Source organism: Medicago sativa, chromosome 3 (assembly GCF_051527215.1).
Source record: "Medicago sativa cultivar Bolivia chromosome 3, Bolivia_mono, whole genome shotgun sequence".
In the NCBI taxonomy this organism is placed as follows: Eukaryota; Viridiplantae; Streptophyta; class Magnoliopsida; order Fabales; family Fabaceae; genus Medicago; species Medicago sativa.
This window is the reverse complement of record NC_140751.1, coordinates 32,522,632-32,543,745: the sequence shown is the minus strand read 5'-3', so window position 1 is coordinate 32,543,745 and position 21,114 is coordinate 32,522,632. Positions and strand designations below refer to the sequence as shown.

The 21,114-nt window shown below is 34.7% G+C and overlaps 1 protein-coding gene and 1 pseudogene across 2 annotated transcripts; both read right to left on the bottom strand.

Moving 5' to 3' along the window:
* Positions 1-1,694: 1,694 nt before the first annotated feature.
* Positions 1,695-5,143, bottom strand: LOC146937212 (G-type lectin S-receptor-like serine/threonine-protein kinase At4g27290). Its single transcript, XM_085751625.1, has 7 exons — positions 3,718-5,143; positions 3,509-3,625; positions 3,136-3,290; positions 2,843-3,053; positions 2,508-2,745; positions 2,280-2,430; positions 1,695-2,208 (listed from the first exon to the last, which is right to left on the bottom strand). The coding sequence occupies exons 1-7, from the start codon at positions 5,123-5,125 to the stop codon at positions 1,906-1,908; spliced, it is 2,583 nt and encodes an 860-aa protein (XP_085607751.1). The 5' UTR covers positions 5,126-5,143; the 3' UTR covers positions 1,695-1,905.
* A 3,970-nt stretch (positions 5,144-9,113) lies between these two features.
* Positions 9,114-13,875, bottom strand: LOC146937211 (putative disease resistance RPP13-like protein 1 pseudogene; annotated as a pseudogene). Its single transcript, XR_015030864.1, has 2 exons — positions 9,927-13,875; positions 9,114-9,712 (listed from the first exon to the last, which is right to left on the bottom strand). The product of XR_015030864.1 is annotated as a putative disease resistance RPP13-like protein 1 pseudogene (transcript).
* Between the last annotated feature and the right edge of the window lie 7,239 nt (positions 13,876-21,114).

Below are 21,114 nucleotides of genomic sequence, written 5' to 3'. Positions count from 1 at the left end.
CATTTTCATTCCATTTAACACTTATCTTTAGACTTAATATTTATGAATGTAATTGTTTATTATAGCTACATTTTATCATGGGTTCATTTCTGAATGTTGCTGTTGAAGCACTCAAATTCACTCAAATTCTAAGTGAGACGAAGAAACATGAAGCCTCCATTTGAAGGCAACATCAAATCATTTATTTGATCTATGATGTCTCAAAAAGATTGTTCTCTGTTTTATTTTTCTAACATGTCCTCCCGTAACCAATTATATACAATACTCAAATTTAAAGTGAAGAGGAGAAGCATTTCTTGATACAGGCTGGTTATAAAAACAAATAGACACTGTTCCAGTTAGGATTCAAGGAGTGCTTGGTGAGATAATTCTAAGCAAATTCTACCATGCTGTTGTCGAAATAACGGATTTAAATACGTCGGTTTCACCGACCAATAGGAAGAGAGTTGGACTAAGGGCTGAATCTATGTCAAAATTCAATTTTTATAATAACTATACATTAATGTTTTTTCATTTCTATTTTTGAAAAAAAAATCCTATTTTCAGAAAACAATTTTCCCTGAAAATTAAAATTAAAATCTAAAATTAAATAAAGCCTTAATTATCTCTTGTTTTCCATCTTAATCTAAAATTATATTTGAAACCCTAAAAACTGGAAATCTAAATCTCTCTTCTTCTCTGTCGCAGTGCTGGTTGCTATCTTTCACACCGGTATGCCTTCAACTTTCGTTATTATTTAAGTAAGTATCTGGGTTTATTTGAGTTTCAGACCTGGGATTTTAGTTTTGATTCATAAATTCGATTGTTTCGCTTCATTGTTTATAGAATTGCAGTGTTGAAGATGTTGACCAGTAATACCAGACGCATAGCAGAAGCAAGATATGTAAGATTATTTCAATTGAAACAATATGGTTTTCTTTGGTACAAATGGTACTCTGAATGTCGTAATCTATTGTAATTAGGGTTCTTTGTTTGATACTGTGAGGTTATCACATAGGGATTTCTAATCACGATTTAGGATTTTCTGAAGCTATTTTTTCATTGTTACTCATGTAGATTTAGAAGCCAATACTCTTGTTGGTTTCTGTTGGTTTGTTTAATGTCAGGATCCACACCGGTGGATTCTTTGGGATCTCAGGAGATGATTATGAGTATAAGTTGGATATTGATTATGAATTGCCGTGTGATCTTGCTTGTTGGTCATATAATGAGATTTTGGGCATTCTCAAAGAGAAATGTTACCCCAAAGTTCTATCAATATATTACAAGGCTGATGTCATAGTTAAAGAGTTAAAAAGGATGAAGGTGCAATGAAAATGGTCAATGAATCCAGTGTTAATGGGAAATGGCCCACTTTCTATTGGTTTTTGGCTGTATGCTTACATCTTCAACACGTTTGCCACTTCCAAGGAATTACAAAACAAATTTGCACGAATTGGTACGCAAAAGAACTGCGAACCGATATGTGGGAAATGGTTCGTTCGCATGGGGTAGCAGTGAATTGTGTGACTATGGTCCTACCGATACTGAACAACACCTCGTGCCATCATCTATCATCGTGCGTCGGTGACCTTACTTTGAGTTCCACCATAGGCCCATAGCCTTTGCAACAAGGAAGATCTCAACGGAAATACTCAAACCATTTGTTATATGGTCAAACTGTAGCATTCTTCAATCCACCGTTATTTCAATACAAGTTGTTGTTTTATGAAAGAGTGCGACATTATTTTAGGTGCCAAAGAAGTGTAACAAAATTAAAAACTAGGCATACACAAGAACAGGTTACAACCCTCTCTATAACAAAAATGGAAGTTTTTTGTTGTATAGCTATGATAAGTAACATAAAATGAATCAAAGTAAACACTACATGATTTCAAGTATAATGTTACAATGGTACAAATTTCTTTATCTAGCGTCTAATTGTGACATAGTTATTTCATTTGTCGAAGATGTTTTTCTTCCAGGAGAAGCTTCTCCTTCAGTTGAGAGCCTTTTAATTAATAAACCAGGTTCCTTTGGTTTAGGTAAACTATTTTCACTACTCAACATCACAACCACAGATGTCATGTTTGGTCTGTTTTCAGGATGATGTTGTAGGCATAGTAGACCAATTTGAATGCAACGCAATGCTTCAGATTCAATACACGAGTCCCTCAAATAATCATCGATCAATTTGAGTGGAATGCCCTCTTTCCACAATCTCCACACCTGCAAAAGTTTAATAGATTTTTCATATACTAATATACCATAAGAAAATCATTGTGTTTAGGGAAACTTACATATCCAATAAGATTATGATCGTGCTCGTGGTAGTTAAGTGATCTATTTTTCTTTCCGCTGATAATTTCTAATAATAACACGCCAAAGCTAAATACATCTGATTTGATAGAGAATAATCCATTTGTTGCATATTCAGGTGCCATATAACCGCTGAACGGAATCAACAAATAATTATTGAAATGTCACATCGATCATAGAAGAAGTGTGTTATCTTTGAAGATACTTACTATGTACCAACTATTCTGTTTGTTCTCCCCTCAATTTGATCGCCTCCACACATTCTAGCCATGCCAAAATCTGAAATTTTGGGATTCATATCGTCGTCTAATAAAATATTACTCACTTTCAGATCTCTGTGTATGATCCGTAATCTTGAATCTTGATGAAGATAAAGAAGCCCTCGAGCAATTCCAAATATAATATTGAAGCGTGCAGACCAATCCAACAATTTACTTTGAAATGGATCTGTAAAGTGCGCCCAATACGTTTATAAGTCGTTTCTTTGCATAACAAAATAAACTTATATCATTCCAAATATTACACTTTGCGAAAAATTACTCACCAAAAAGAAATGTATCGAGACTTTTGTTGGACATGTATTCATATATCAACATTTTCTCTTCTCCTTCAATACAACAACCAACAACCTTTACAAGATTTCGATGTTGAAGTTTAGTACATAATATAACTTCATTTTTAAACTCTTTAAGTCCTTGTCCAGAACTCCTTGAAAGCCTTTTGACAGCAATTTCTTGCCCATTGAGAAATGTCCCCTATATATATAATAATAGTTGAAATTGTTTGGTAAAAAATATTTCTATTATATTCACTTAACCAGAAATGTTGCAAGTTTACCTTATATACTGGTCCAAAACCACCTTCACCGAGCTTATTGTCAAAAGAGAAGTTATTTGTTGCCTCGAGTATTGTAGCTAGGTCGAAGATAGGAAGCTCAATATCTTCATGTGTTTCCTCATCTTTTTCTTGTGGACTTGTTCTCTCTATCCCCTCTTTTAGTCAATGTCATGTAAAAAAAAGAAACTTTGATTGGAAATTTAGCACATGAAGCGTCACTACAAAATGTCTATTTTAATAAGAAACTTGCACAAGTGTGTCTATTTTAATAAGAAACTTGCACAAGTGAAATACTATGAGATATTGCATGAATCCAATTCATTAATTTCAGAATCTTGAGAAATCTAAAAGGCACTGTGCTTAAGAAACTTACCTTTATACTTTGTCTTGGTTATATAGATGTAGGTGACTGCCAATAACATCAAAAGGACTACTGAAGCTGTAATTGATACCGCCAATACAACGGTTTTAGTATTCCCATTTTTATCACCTATGTGATTTCCAAACAAAATCAAAGATCTTCTAAATGACTGATATATTAACATTAAGAAAAATAAAGAGAAAGACAATAGAAGCCTTTACCGATGTCTGATGCGTCCGTTCGGACATATAGGTCTTGTCCACTTTGTGAAACCCTCATATCAAGAAGATCACCAAACCAGATAGAACAACCACTACCTCCTCCATTTGTTTCTAAACTTGAGTAAGCAGTGCACGAACAATTTTTCAAACATTTATCCTTGCAATCTTTAAGTGTCATTTTCTCATCAATCCAAGAATGCGTTGTATCTGGTAATTTCATTCCGGCAATTCTTTTAAACCCATCTCTGTCTTTAACCCCACAACTCCAATTACCGTTACGCACACATCCATCCCTCCAGTTCATTCCATTCCACTGTTGTGACGATTTCGGCTTAAATCCATCTAAACACTGACACATGGACGATGCATTAATCGTACATATCCCATTTGCCCCACAAACATTGTACACATCACACCTATCTTGTGGTAATGTTTCATAAAGAATCCAAGTTTTTGATTCTGAAATCCAAACGAGGTGTAGAGAAGCCGAAAGTGTTTGGTTCAAAACAACAACAGAAACCACAGAACTATTCTTGATAGTAAACATGTAATATACCTCATCTTGATTGTTGACATATTTATAATCATATAGTGGGTTTTCTGTCAATCCAATTAGTCCACTAGATCGAGGACCGGTCCATGGTCCTGTTCTGAAGAGTGTTGTTGAGCCTTTCCAAATAAAGCTTTCAGGATTAGGAGTCAGTACCATAGCGGAAGTAAAGTCACTCGAAGATGGATCGTCCCAATTTTTCCACGCAACGAGACTCCTATTAAGATCCTTTCTTTTGTCCCATCCGGACTTCATTCCTGATAATATTGTATCACAAGGATAATCAAAACTCTGCCACACAAAATTTTCTTCACCGCCATTTTTAAGTACTAAATTTCCATCGTCCAAGAGTTGCACAAATGGACTTGAAACCTTTGTTATCGTTGTGCTTGTTGACCATAGCAGAGATTGATTTTGATTGAGAAGTACGAGGTTTCCATCTTGACTTATGATTAACATGCTAGAGTTGTCTCTGGTTGGGTTGTCACGATTGGCAACCCAAACGACTCTTCTAACGGGGATATTTTTGTACCAAATTCCAACATAGCGTTTGTTGGAATTGCCAGGATTGAAAAAACCCAACTCAAATACTCCGCCCCTCGAAACCAAGGTGCTGCCATCAGGAAGTGATTGTGATTGTGTAATCGTATCGGTTTGAGACGAGATTTTGGGAAAGAGTAATAGTAGCTTGGTAATAAAAAGAAGAGTAGGAAGAAGGGCCATTTTGTGTTGATTAGGGGATATAATTAATTCAAGAAATTTCATATAAGACTTTGGAGTTTCGTGATTAGCAAGTTTTGAGGGGTGAGAGTCAAAACATGATACTAAATTTTTTTTTTTTTTTTGAATGGCAAACATGATACTAAATCAAATCGTCTATTAAATTTGAAGAAATAGCAAGTTATCATATATATTATGGATAATTGTAATAGCAAACATCACAAGTGATTAGAATAATTCATTATTGATAAAGAATTGTTGAAGTGTAATACTATTTCAAAAATTCCAGGATTCATGAGATCCTGACGAAATCAACGTTAAAAAAAAAAAAAGTCGTTATCACAAAGTCAAGTCGTTGATATTCTTAATAATATACTTCCATCTCAGAAAAGATTTCCATCTCCAAAGAGATATAGGTTGCTAAGAACTTGATTATTGATTATGTAAACCTTAAGAGAAAAATAGACAAAGTTCAAATTCCACGTAGAACTTCATCTCAACACTATAACTTTGTCTATCACACGTAGGATATGTGTCAACTTCTTATGAAATGAACTAGCATGGAGTGACAAAAGGTTAATCGAGAAATACTTGGTAAGCCACAACACTAAATATTACATGTTAGGCACACACCTATAAAACTAAAAAAATTAAAAAGAAAAGGGAAATGTTAACCGGTGCCCCCGGGGCACTGGTTAAAGAGTTATAAAAGGAAACATTTCCTTGGAAATTGTGTATTCTATGTTTTAAAAGTTAAAAAATTACTCTTTTCAATGCAAATTATAACTTTTATTTCTACTTTTAATTCCTTAACCAGTGCCCCGGGGCACTGGTTAACAAGATGATTAAAGTGATATTGATTGATGTGACTATTTTATTTGTCTTTTAATTTTTTATTTATTTATTTATGTGTGTGCCTAAATTTTGTGTCTAAATACTTGTGCCTATACAAGAATATCTCAAGGTTAATTAATCATCAAACAATTTAGTTTATTTATATTATATTTATTTTTGAAAGATGTTATAATTTTTTTTAAGAGTGATAGTTATGTTATAATTATTTTTTTACAATAATTATGTTATAATTTTTTTTTGAAAGAAGTTATGTTATAAGGCAAAAGTAAGCATCATAGCTTCAAGACAGAAGATCTCCATATCTTCTTGTTCTCTTTAGGTATGTTTTTATATTGTTTTATAATGATGTATATTGTCATGTGCAACTAAACCTCTCTTGATTAAGGGTCTACGATGACCCTCTTCTTATTTATCGGATTCAATTAATAAAGTTTTTTTATTCAGTTTATGATTTAATTGTTTGACAATCCTACGATGAAACTGACCTCAAGTGTTTGACAACCCTACTTGAATCATAAACTAAATAAAAACGTTATTAAATGAATCCAACAAATAAGAAGGAGCTCATCTCGGAACCGTTCCTACGATGAAACTGATCTCAAGTGTATGACAACCCTTCTTGAATCATAAATGAAAAAAAATACTATTAATTGAATCCAAACAAATAAGAAGGGGTTCATCTTGAAACCCGAATCAAAGAGGTTTAGTTGCACATGGCAACAAACATCATTGCAAAACAATATAAAAACATACCCTAGAGAGAACAAGAGGATGATGGAGATCCTCTGCCTTGAAGCTCTGATGCTTGATCCTTGTCATGTACCGCTAGATTTTTGAATGAATAAAAGAGTGTACACGGGTCTATATTTATAAAAACATCATTACTTAGGGGTGAAGAGAGAAATCTGGGCTATTTCCACATATCCAGCTTGAAAAACAAACAAACAGCATATTCTGCCTGTAGTCCATGCGCATGGTGCATGGTATGGGGTGTAGGGACGCATGAGACAACCCTGGAAGCAGTCCCATGAGAAGGTGCACATCATGATTGTATGCAGGTTCTATGTCTGAGATAGAGTTCAATGTTGTAGGCAACTCTTGTTAAATCAGAATAGTATCCGTTATACAAAGGTTTAAGTTGTAGGCGACACCTTTGTTTACTAGCAAACCTTATGGAGACGTCTCGAAACCATTTTTAAATTCAAGAGGGGAATTTTTGGAACACTAGTTGGATTTGAGTGGAAGTTGGAAAGAATAAACACATGTCCCTTAGGAAAAACCTCGTGTTGGTATGAATTGAAAAATGTCCCACATTGGATAGGACATATCCACTGTTTATATAAGTGGGGGGTGACCTCCAAGGGTTTGCCCTTGGGGTACCCACTTTTATGAACGGGTGAACGCTTTTGAATATATATATATATATATATATATATATATATATATATATATATATCACACGCGCGACGCCGCTGCCGTGTGGTTGGGCTTGGGTCAAAAAGAAATATATTTTTTATCACCTAAAAATGTTAAGTTAATTTTTTGTTAATTTAATCATTATCCGAAAGCGCTTTCTTAAGGAATAAGTTTCGTTACAGTCCGATCCAACACGTGAGGACCGATCTGTGAATTGATTAAAGATTAACCTTGCTTAATCCGCAAGTTAACTTCATCCTTAAGTCACTCCGGATATGTTACGAACTCTCCCTGTAAAAGGAGAGCTCGCCTCACTCATTCTTCACCCCGACAAACACGGTTGATGCTTCATGTGCTTTTCTTCTCTTCTTCCTCTTTCGACTTGTGTTGACGAGTCATTCTTCCTTTCTTCTACTCCTTCTGTCCCTTCGGTATCGAGTGGCCTTCGTGCCATATAGAATGGTTTAATTGAAAGATTAAACCATGTTGAGGGTGTTATTTCTCGAACGATTACTTACGGTGCAGTACGTAATCGAACATGTGAATTGGATTGTTCTATCTTGGAGGTGGCGCGGTTATTGGTCTACCTTGCACAAACTTGAATAGTGTCGCGAAACGTCTTAAAGAAAGCGACCTAGTCGTGACTCAACCCGGTAATATCTTCGGTGGTGATTTCTTTAATCAAAAAGGTACTTTTCTAATTCTGAAAACAACAGAATCCACGGTGATTGAATGGTTAGATGGAAGAAATAGATTGTTAGATACTAAATGATTTGAGGAATAAATAGATTTGAGGAATTCTTGACAAAATGTGCTGTTTTTGAGGAATTTTGGTGTAGTATGATGAAATGTACATTCAGATAATTCTTTCACATGAAATACATATTTAGCTGATTATTGCAGTCTGAAAGAATAATCTGCTTGTGAACAGTGCTTGGCTTATTTATACACTTTCTTGAAGAGAAATGAAATGAATTAAACTGGATCTTAAGGTCTCAGCCAGGTACAACTATATGATTTTGAAGAAATGAAACTGTTCATTTATGTTCCAGAGATGAAGTTTCATTTACTTCCATTGCTGTTTATGCACACTGGTCTCATGAAAAAGGAGATATTTTATGTAACAGCCATATTAATTCAACAAAGAACATTTAAAAGAGGTAAATAGTAAAAGCATACTATCAAATCTTACAAATTACAGGTAGTTATTCTAGGTAGGCATGACAATGGGGCGTGGTGGGGACGAGTTTTACATTCCCCATCCCCATACCCGATTCTCATATACTTATCCGTTACCCTACTCATACCTAACGGGGATGAGAAATTGAACCTCATCCCCGTCCCCGATGGGTTCGAGTATCCCCGCATCATCCCCGTCCCCGCATTGAATAATTTTTTTTAATAAAAAATAAAAGTTTTTTTGCAACCCCTAGAGACATGTTGTAATGCATTATCCAACAACATGTCCACTTTAACATTTGTTAGACCGATTGACTTAGTTGCTCCTTTAAATATCAATCGTAGTTTTTATAATACGACAATTATCAAACAAAATAACATGACATACCAACATAAAGTAATTTTCTGCATTCGGGACGGGTTTGGGTATGAGTTCGGTGTGAGTACCTATATACCTGTTACTCGTCCCATACCCGTGTTTTGAAATCGGGGAAAACCTAAACCCATACCCAAACCCAGTCAAAACGGGGAAAACCAGTCAAATTGAGTTTGGTTCGGGCGGGTAACCAAGGGGGTGGGTTTTGTTGCCATGCCTAATTCTAGGGAATCACAGTTGCAGCAAAAAACTAGTTGAAAGCATAATATGTTTATTCAATATGCAACAGGAACATCAATCTTTATGGTACTCAAACAAGTTGCCAATATTTAGAACCAATAGCAGCATGGATTCTACTACTTGTGCCATTTATCTATGCTTTATATTACACATATGCTAACAAAGCAGTGAAACAAAAAATTTGAAACAGTATCATATGAACATTCACTTAAAGCTACAAACAGTATCATATGAACATTCACTTAAAGCTACAACTTAAGAATATTACAAATCCTACGTCATTATACTTTGTTTAATTGAAGCATGCAAGTTATTAGGAAAGAAACATACAAAGATGCATTCAAAAGATAATAAAATATGCAAACTGAATATTAGCCAAGTAAATACAATCTTGTGGCTATCAATGGCAACTATATATCTATTTTTTTTTGAAGAAGCTAAATTAGCCCACCTAAATTGACACCAGAGAGAATCGAACTTGAAACCTCGAGGAGGAGCACACTCTCAGATCCCAAGCCAATACCACCAGGCCAACCCAAGTGGGTTGGCAACTATGTCTATTTGGATCCTCTCAAACAAGTTCACCATAGTGAATCAAATAAGCATTTTTCTACAATTCATCAAGTGAGCTGATTTTCATCCACATAGACTTTGATCTCCTGAAAAGATCAAATAAGCATTTTCCTTTGATTAGCTCCACAGACATGATTGTCAAATCATCTATTATTATTTGTATGACAAGGATGAGAGAATTTGTCTTAAAAAAAACCATGTAGCAGAGATTGATTAGTTGCTGGTACGAAAATATTTTGAGATATCTTTGGATTGATTGTTCAAACAATTAGTGAGTAGATAGGGAAAAGAAAAACGTACCTGAAAAAGGGAACACAAGTTGTCCTCATATTGTGATTTCTTCATTTATATCTATGACAGGAATGTGAGCGATTTTGGACCAATGTTCCTTCCTTTTATACCTTTCTTCTAACAATGGGCATCCCCAAATGGTCAGTTGCTTAAGAGAGTCGGGGAGGCTGTTTTCTGGTAATGACTCAAGCTCCTCACACATTTGAAATGAAAGTGATTTCAACGAGGAAGGGAGGCAGTTTTCTGGCAATGACTCAAGCTGTTGACAATTCCAAAAATAGAGATATTCGAGAGAGGAGAGGTGTCGAAGCCCATTTCCATCAAAGGACTTCATTTCATAGAGATCAATGATAGACAGGTCCACAAGGGAGATAGGTAGCAACAACTCCTTCATCAAGGTGGTGACTATATTATCATCATTTCCAATAACCAATTTTGAAAGAGTGGTTTGGTTTTGGAGACCCCATTCTATAACTGGTGGTTTTGTTATTTGGGAAAAACTCACAATTGATTGTAATTTGGGAGGTAGACAAACTCCTTCACAAAATGACAACACTCCTTGACAATTCAGAAACAACTTCTCAAGAGCGGTGAGCGAGTTCATCCGAAACTTGACTTTAAACAATTCAATTGAATCATGGGATCTGATTTCGAGATGTCGGAGACTCAACGACTGAGGTGAAGGTGTTTCTAAAATATAAATAGAATCAAGACTCCTACAATCACTTAAGTCAAGTGTTTGGATCGCAGGGAAACCATCAAGTGGGAAGGATGTAAGTGAATCACAACTACTCCATAAATAAAGACTCACAAGTGATGTGTAATTGCTCCACGTTTCAGAAGGTAGAAAGGATAAGTTCTCACAATCTTTAATATGAAGTGATTGCAATGAAGTGGGTAGACCACTTGAGGGAAATGCAGTGAGAGAAGAAAGAGAATGGAGTCTCAAGTATGTAAGACAAGTGCTTCTCAAAATCAATTTTGGCACAACTGATAGCTCAACACACTTTTCAATCACTACATGTTGCATCATAGAAAGAGAATCACTATCAAGCAATGACAATTGGGTCTTTTCACCAAGGCCATTTATATTCATTTCTTTTATTGACGACAACCAATGCAAAGTAGATGGTTTTTCCAATAGATGAGAACAACCTTTTATTACAATTTCTTCGATGCAAGGAAGGTTGGTAGGCAAATGTCCCCTTAGTTCAGGACAATTACGCAACTCCATAGTTTTGAGTCGAGGAAAAGCAAATTTTATACCTTCAAAGGGAAGCCATTCATTCCAATTTGGCATGTTGTTAAATTTTATAAGCTCGAGGGATGGAAATGGTTGGAAGGAAGAATTAGAACCTACTTCTCCCTGGACATAATAGAACTTCGAACAAATTGTATCCAACATCATCATACCACATATTTCTAGCTCCTTGAGAGAAGGTAGCTGCCCTATGGGTGGAAGTGTCACACAATATTCACAATTACTAATACGGAGGGATACCATGTTAGAAAATGAAGAATTTCCCAGCCAACTCGGAAAGCTTGTCCCACTGTACAAGCAAATATTCAGGCTCTTCAGATTTATTGGCGGCTGCAGCATATCGAGCACAACTTTCACTTTTTGCGACTCGTCACTTTGTTTTCCCCATATTAGCTCTAAATCCTCAATTTTTTCTTTGCTTTTCAGGTTGGCATCGTGTGCCTCTACGACATCAACAACATTATCCAGGTTCTTGATGGTAAGTGTTCTATGTAGGTTTGGGAATTTTCCGAGCTCTTTGATACTTAAACCTACATGTCTATTACCCACTATAAAAAGGGTGAGAGTTTGAAGGTTTTCTAGTCCCGCAATTTCCACAGGCAACTCACTTATGTTAGTCCCACTTATATCAAGGTGACGTAGACTGACTAAATTTCCAATTTGTACTGGCAATTCAATGAGACTCTCACACCTTGATAAAATCAAGGTCTGTAAATTGTAAAGCTTATATGTTGTATCAGGCAAGCTTTTGATTTTAGTGAAGGAGATATCAAGATACCGCAACTGTACTAAATTTCCAATTGAATCTGGTAGCTTGGTGATGTTTTTATACCTTGATAGGGATAACACACGCAACCTTTTTTGTGATGGTAGGAAATCATCAACCACCTTTAAGGATAAGTAATTGTAATTGCACATCGTGGAGTAAGTGGACAGGAAGCTTCGCAAGCATTTGATGCTGTATAATTTCTCAAACTTGATGAAAATGTCGTAGTATTCTTGGTTATATGAGAAGTGACGAACATTTTCAGGGATGTAACCACATTCAAGCCTGCAACAACTTTTTCCTGATACAAATGTAGCTAAATCATTTACAAGGTCATGCATAACAAACTTTTCTCCTCGAGCATCATCACTTAATTGTTGAATTAAGGATCTTGATAACAATTCAGCAAACCAATCATCACCTAAGTCCTCCAACTTTTTCCCCCCTTGAGAACAATCAAGGAATCCTTCTGCCATCCACAACAAAATCAATTTCTTCCTATCAAGTGGGTAGTCCTTTGGAAAAATTGAACAATATGCAAAACATCTTTTCAAGTGAGATGGAAGATATTGATAACTTAAATGCAAAGCAGGAAGAATATTATCATTTGATAAGTTCCATATGTCATTGTTTAAAATTGAAGTCCACTCTGTTATATCTACCTTTGAACGTAGAAGCCCTCCTATTGTTTTAGCAGCAATTGGCAATCCTCCACACTTTCCTGCAATCTTCCTTCCTATTTCTTCAAGGGTTGTGTTTGTACTATGGTGAAACTCATCACTTCCCAATGCATGCTTTGAGAGTAAAGACCAACAATCTTCATTTGATAGAAGTTTTAATTCATGTATAGGAAATGTGTGTGCCACCTCAGCAACTTTTCGTTGGCGTGTTGTTATAATCACCATGCTTCCAGGTTTTCCATCAATGAAGGGACTTACTAGTTCACCCCAATCATTATAATTGTCATTCCACATATCATCTAACACAAACAAAAATCTTTTCTCCCTCAAGTTTTTCTTTAACTCAACTCGAAGGATGTCAAGATTATTGCTATCCCAAGTTCTTGAAGTGACCGATTCAAGGAGAGACCTGGTTACTCTCATAATATCAAAATCCTCAGACACACAAGCCCATGCCTTCAAATCAAAATGTTGTTGAACTTCTTTATCATTGTAGACAAGTTGGGCAAGGGTAGTTTTTCCTAAACCTCCCATGCCCAAAATGGCAACAACACCTATATTATTATGGGTTGTGTCTCTCTGTGATAGCAAGATGTTCATTATTGTCTCTTTGTCATTCTTCCTACCCACTATGACAGATTCATTCACCACTGAACTTGAAGGTGTTCTACGAGAAACTCTAGCACTTTTAGTTTGCAGACCAAGTATATCTTTATTTTGCGCAAAAAGTTGCAGGCTTTCACACATGATCTTCATATGGGAATTCATCTCTCCATAGATGTTTTTAAAAGGAGATGAAAGTAAGTTCCACACCTGATTAGTTTTGTTTCTAGCTTGTTTATTCTCCATCTTGCATCGAAGACAGTCATAACTGATCTCATTGAGTAAATCCTCAGCATCAAAGATAGTGTCTTTCAAGTCATCGAGCCATTGTTTGACAGCAAGATTGTTCATCTGCTTCTCCTCCGCATCATCCAGTACAGCCTGAAGTGTGAGCAGGGTTGTTTTTAACTGCCTCAAGAGTGAGACATTCAGCTTGGTGTTTTTGATGTAATCAAGAAACTCTGTTGAAGCAAGTTTCTCAAATAAGGTTTGAATAGTTGCCGAGAGAAAAGCGCCTCCTATCATTGTTGCAGCCATCTTCAGTTGATCTTGTTAAAGCAAATCAGTTAGTAAGGATAGAAATGATTGCAAGGAGCATAGACTTGCATGTGAATTAATGGATAACAATACTGTTTTTGAATGGTTGGTTAATATGAAAAATTTGAAAGCCGGAAAGCAAAGATCACCAATGGTTAATATTGGACCCACGTCCCACAAAATAATTGATACAAATAAAAAGGAAAAGTTGCACACTTAATTAAAGGCATCTAATCTAAATCTTTAAATAGCAGATATTTTATAGACATTTTTATTTTATGAAAGTGATTGAAATATGCAATTTATACTATAAATCCCCTCATATACCAGTATATCATTTTTCTAAGCAATTTTGTTAAAAATTAAAAAAAAAATGTTGATACCATTTCTTATCTGTAATATTTATCATCCAACAGAAGATATAAATAAAATAATCACTTGTTGATAAGTATTTCATTGCTAAAAAATATATCATTTCGAACTAAGGCTTTGTTTGCGAGTTGGGTTTTGGAGGGGAGGGGAGGGAAAGGAAAGGCTTATGGAGAGGTAAACTCTTATTTGGGAGTTTTAGAAAAACAAGGGAAAGGTTTTGGGGGTTTTGAAGGGCTTCATTTGTCAAATTTTAAAGTTCCCCCAAATTAGGGGTTTTGGGGGTTAAACATACAAATTGACAATTTTGCCCTTATAATAATTCAAAATTCCAATTATAATTTACAAGATAAATTACAAAGTATAACATAATGTATTGATTTTAAGAGAAAAAGTGGTAAAATAGTAAAATCATCACATAAGCCCTCAATCTCCTTTCCTTGTTGGTTTATTTAACTCTCAAATAAAGGGAAGGTTTTCCCTCCTTTCTCCCTTCCCTCCCTTTCCTTCCCTTCCCTTCCTTAGCCTTTCCTTTCCTTCCCCTCAAAACTCGCAAACAAAGCCTAAAACGTAAAAGACTCAGCAGTACTGCGAATGAAATGAGAACAGTACTGTTTTTGGACTTATATCCGACAAAATAATAGATATACAAAGAAAAGTTGTAAGCTTTAAAAGCAATTGCATCTCGGTGGACCATTTCGATATATAGTCGATTGTAGAGTAGTACTTGAAAGTTGTTTGAAACTCTAATGATGATAGTTACTGGCTTTTAGTAGTAGAAGCTTACAATTTTCCTTATCCTCCTCAGCCTCTGGTCGACCAAATAAGAGAAGGAAATTAGTCTTTTGAAATTTTTTTTCCTCTTTGACTCTTCATAATGAAGCTGAACTGAAGTGCTGAAGCCAATGAAAGTACTTGGATACAACCAGTCTAAAATGGTGCATACAATATTGATGTTGTACTGTGAACGGTTAATTGAGGGCCACTTCTTTTAAAAGTGTGTTGACTTCCAAAATTGTTGAAATATATAGTAAAACTTGCGTCAAACAACAGAAATCTTACAAATTGTAACAAAATCCAAGAGCTTAAATTCTCAAGCCATTTGATTGAGAGAGCACATGAATATATCCCTCCAGTTCCCTGGTCACTACTTGTCCATAAAAGGTTCATAGAGGGCTTGTGAGATTGTTAAACCTTCACCTTTGGCCTTAACTGGGTATAACTCATTACATTCTTGCCATTTGTTTGACATTGGAATCCATTGTTTTCGCCACTCAATCAACTTGCACTTCTTATTCTGTCTTAATAAGCTTTCTGACAAATGACTAAAATAAGTTGAAGCTCGTGGGAGATAGTAATTTTCCAGAATCCCGCTCCAAAGTTTGTTAGCTAATTGGAAAACATACCGAAACAAAAATCGTCAAAGCTAAAACTAAGAATGAAATAAGCAAAACATAGTTCAATGATGTGTTTTACCGTAATCGTGGAGCTTGCTTTGAGTGGTTTCATTTGTATCAAACCACATGGTCACTTACGTCCTTGCATTCCATTCATACACTGGGGAGAAAACCTAAACCAACCAATTTGATTACTAGAATGTTGTCTAAACAATAACAAAATGAACTTTAGTCAAATACAATCAATGAAAGAGAAAAACTAACTTATATGTGCATGTAGCCTTGGTTTTGGTATGCTTTGTTATGGCTGATTGTATGCAATAAGCAATATAAAGACTAACTTCAACTTAAAGCTGCTCAAAAAGTCTATCTCTTAGCTACACTTGAAATGAGGAAAATTAACATTGCATCATAACTACACTAGATATATTGACGTACAAATCAAAGGGTGTATCAAGGGATCACCGGGAAAAAAGTTGGTTGATGTAGACAAGGGTTACACTGATTTGTTAGATACTATGGATAACATAACATGTGAATAAAATCATCCATACACATGACAACGGATTGCCAATTTTTTTACTGTAGATGGACATTTTTAGAGGTTTTTGCATTCCTTCCATGTTTTAATGGCTGGTTTTGTCTTCATTCTCCAGTGCACCGCGCGTTTTTGTAGACTGCAAAGCATGTTTCTCAGGTTTTGGTCGTTTGTCGTCAGGCTTTAATAGCTTTCCCCCGAAAATAGTTTCTTAGGTTAAAGATGAATTTGAATTTCATGGGTTCCACTAGACATTTCTCTCTATAAATACTCGGCATTATGTTGTGCATTGTCGCAAATCATTCCTGAATTAGATTTTAGATCAAATACTTTGTTCACAAATGAAGATGAAGATTCTTTTGATTCCTTGTGTGATGTTCTTCCTGGTAGAGAAACTTGGAGGATCAAGGTCTGTGTTGCAAGGCTTTGGACCGTGCAGACTTTTATGAAAATAGAATATAAAAATATATATATTTAACTAGACTTTTGACCCATGCGTCAATAAACGCAAATTAGATTATTAGAGACACAATATTACAATCAAATTTGTCTTACTATGTCATTCAGTGACACTTGAATCTTATCAAATTTTACATTTTAGTTTTGAAAAACTAATCAATTAAAGACCGTTATTTTATTTTATCACAATATATTATTGGGACATTATCTTCTCATTTTTTTTTAAATTATATTGTTGCACGACTCAATTTTATTTATTACTTTTATAGTTAAACATCAAAAATTGACTTGCAATAATTGTTTTAAATTTCTACTAACATGAAAAACAAAGTCCCTTCAATTAATAGAATTTCTAAATTACACGTACATCTCTAAAAAGAATAATTACACTTTGATATTTACTAAACGTAATAATATATTTTTCAAACAAAATCATATCATATCTGCATATATAGAATTTAATAATAGAAGAGATCTTATACAATGTATTAATTATTTTGAAAATGTGTGTTTGGTTGAAGAGCTGTGTAATTTACCTCGGTTTAGGTTTTTTTTATAGAGAAACACAGTTTAGGGTTTGCTATATATAGCCGAGTTTGCAAGGAAATTAGGGTAGCCGAGTTTGCATGGAAATTAGGGTATTCTGTTTGTAAACGTATTAAATAAGTGTACAACAACTTGTCAAAAAAAGGTTTACAGAAACAATAGATATATACAAACGATGACACAGCAGGATATGAATGAAATGCTCATCAGAGTGGAGAAATATTAGGAATTGCTGCATTTTAGAGGGAATTTGTTAGGTTAAATTGGGGCGCTGCATTTTAGATGAAATTTGTTAGGTTAAATTGCTGCTAACCTAATGCAGTATTTTAGAGGGAAATTATTAGGTTAAGTTGTTCCAGACCTAATAAAATTATTAAATAAGGATAATGGTTGAATAATCATATAATACTTGCTTGATATTTTTTTACCTATTTAACACTGTGATGCTCAAATTTTCACCTAAGAGAAAATAAAAATGCTCAATTATTCACCCAAGAGAAAATAAAAATTAGTAGATGAATAGTCATTTCTCCTTTATAAAGTATTTGACCTTGAAAAATAATTCCTACCAATTTGAAGATGCTAAATTAGCCCACTTAAATTCTTAAATTGGCATCGGAGAGAATCGAACCTGAGACCTTGAGAGAAAATAAAAATTAGTAGATGAATAGCCATTTCTCCTTTATAAAGTATTTGACCTTGAAAAATAATTCCTACCAATTTGAAAAATAATTCCTACCAATTTGAAGAAGCTAAATTAGCCCACTTAAATTCTTAAATTGACAATTAGCCCACTTAAATTCTTAAATTGACATCGGAGAGAATCGAACCTGAGACCTTGAGGAGGAGCACACTCTCAGGTCCCAAGCCAATTACCACTAGGCCAACCCAAATGGATTAAATGTGTAGTCATTCTAAAACCAAATCATATCAAATTGATAAACAAATAAAGAAATAGACAACAAAATATTAAAATAATTTTTTTTCATAAAAAAATCAAAATAATTGAGAAAATTAAATGATTAGTTATATAATATATTTTTTTTAAAGCAAAGATAGCTTAGCAAGGAGCTAAGACCATCCCAAATATATCAACCAAAATAGAGAAAAACAAAAGCAAAAGGGAAGAGGGGACTAGGCCAAGCCATCTTCAAAAGTTTACAAACTTAAAACAAGAAAAACCAAGCCTGTTTTGAACAAAATGACCTCTAATACAAAGAGGAACCTCTAGCCAAATGGTGAGATGATCAAGAGATAAACCTATATTGGCTAAGGAATAGGCACATCTATTCCCTTCTCTATACACGTGTTACCAAAAAAATCATTTTTCTAGTGATATGCAAACAGTTATTCCATCTATTTCTTAATGGCCAAGGAATCAAGGAGGAGTTTTTAAAAGCACTGACAACTAAAGCTGATTCAGACTCCAACCAAAGATTATTCCACTGATGTTGATCTGCTAGCTCAATGGCTCTCAATTAGTTATGTAATATGTGATTGTTATTTCTATCGAATGATATTTTTTTTTACAATTTACTTACATAGTATGTAATGTAAATGCTTACATATATTTCTAATTGTTTTACTAATAATACTGTATTTATAATTTATTAAAGGCTTATTTGTACTTTTAGCTCCTATAAATATCGCTCATTTGGAGTTTGATCCCTGAACTTATTAATTATTTTAAACAACCATTGCAATGATTAATCACTTAAAATTAGGTCATTAATCCCATTTTCTCGCTGATGTGGACTTGATTAGCCGACATGGCAACTTGTGACTATGCAATGACACTACAAACTAATATTTAATGAGATGGATGGACAAAATTGCCCTTAATGAAACCATTCACGCTTAAATTACCAAAATGCCTTCTTCTTCAATCTCTCCATCTCCCTCCATTTCACCACAATCACCACCGAGCCACCCTCATCGCCTCCCTCCTTTTAGCTCTTCTTTATTAACCAACAAACACCATCACCTCCACTGCTATATATATATATATATATATATATATAAGATGTATATTATGAGAATGACTATTTTATATGAGAATGATGAGAATACTTATTAACCATTAGATGCAAAATAAATGGTTGAGATTAAAAGCCCCAATTTAAACAACACATGTTCCTCTCCTATTCAATCTATTCTCATAAACCATTCACGCTTTCATCTTCTCAGAACAACAACCGGTGTGGCATGGCATATGAGACCAGCTCCCACCTCCATCGCCGACGACCACCAACGTCCTCCTCCATTGCCGACGACCACCACCATCCTCCTACATCAACGACGACCACCATCATCATATTATGAGTTTTATCTTTCTATTACAGTTTAGATTGATAGCTTTGACATTAGAGAAATAAAATTTTGCTGATCAAATACTCCATCTTTGATTTTGTTTAGATTCCCAAAATTGAGAATTAGGGTTTTGAAATTGTTTCCATCTATTTTCTACTTTAGGGTTTTGAAATCAAATATGAGTTTGCGAGTTTGCAGGTTCACAAAGAAGAAAAACGATTGGTATTAAGTCTGGATTCACAAATTTGTAGATGTTGAATCTGGTTCCATAAATTTGTAGATGCAGGTTCACACATACTGATGAATGAGGCTGAAAAGAATTTTAATCTGGATGATTGTTACAGTAACGAGAGGAAAAAATAGGAATAGGGAAAAAGAAATCTATTCATCCATATAAAATATAAGAAGGTTGTTGAATTATGAAAAGGTAGCAGACATTGAAAGAAGAAGAAAAGGTAGCAGATGTTGAAAGAAGAAGAGGTGGGTGTGGTGCTAAGAAACGAAAGGCACATACTCTTATTAATTGAACATTTTTAATCTTAGCCATTAAATGTTAATCCAACAGCTGAAAATTCATTCTCACATTCTCATATAAAAGAGAAATGATATTTTGACAACCACTTTTTGACAACTTTTGGACAACTTTCTCTCTCATACTCACATGATGTTGTTATCCTCTCTCTTCCTTTTTCTCTCTCCATTGTTTTTGACCAATAAGAAGTGAGAAAAACAAGGTTGTCAACAAAGTTGTCATCAAATGGATGTCAAAATATCATTACTTCATATAAAATTATCATTCTCACTAGATATGTCCTATATATATATATATATATATATATATATATATATATATATATATATATATATATATATATATATATATCCAAAACCTAGTATTTCCCAAACTTCAGTTACCCCTCTCATTCCCAAACTAGCCTAGCTGAATACACATCTTTAAATCCCAATAACATAATTAAACCCAAATTGGTGGTTTCGGGTTTCGAGTCGGTTGAGTGGTGTTTTTGTCTCAGCCTGGGTATCCCTGTTGCAGGGTGTTTTTGGTTGGCAGCCGTTGTGGCAGATGTTGTGATGTTAAGTTTGTGGTTTCTGGTGTTTGTTAGGAGAAGTAATTATCTTTATTTTTTTAGTAGTGTTTTTTGCTTTGTTGTGGCTGTGGTGTTGTAACGAAAAAACCAAGCCCGGCGACAGTGTAGAGAGAGAAAAAAAAACCCCAAATCCAACATATACAGTAACAAAATTGAAAGCAAGGAGAGAGATTCGTGTTGTTTTGTGTTCTTGTGGCGTTTGGGATCAAGGGCAAGGAAGAGAGATAACGAAAGCAAGGGTGAGCGAGATTGTTTGTGATGTTGAGGATGGTGGTTGTTCTTGTGTTGTGTGGTAGTTGATCTTGTGCTGGGTTTTGAAGATGAAGAGGAAAGATGAACTTACTTGTATAATGGTCGTTTCGCGTATGTCTGAGAACCTCAGGGACATTTTGGTCCATTCACGTAAACTTTTGTGAGTCCGCAAGTGAATCAACCAATCAGCTCCCAACTCATAAGTTTAGACTTGGCCAACGATAATTGGGTGGAGGGACTAAATTGTAAGTAGTTAACATTTGCAGTGCCTGTTTGAAATAATTAGTAAGTTCAGGGACCAAACTCCAAATGAGTCATATTTGTAAGGACTAAAAGTATATATTTTATATTTTTATTCTATTTATATTTTTAT

Bases quoted from the DNA above. Each gene is read 5' to 3' on its own strand.
- LOC146937212 (XM_085751625.1), bottom strand. From the start codon at position 5,125: ATGTTTGCCATTCAAAAAAAAAAAAAAAATTTAGTATCATGTTTTGAC. The intron at 3,626-3,717 runs GTAAAGGCTTCT...GAAATCACATAG, and splicing joins AACGGACGCATCAGACATCG to GTGATAAAAATGGGAATACT. The intron at 2,746-2,842 runs GTGAGTAATTTT...CGCACTTTACAG, and splicing joins TCTCGATACATTTCTTTTTG to ATCCATTTCAAAGTAAATTG.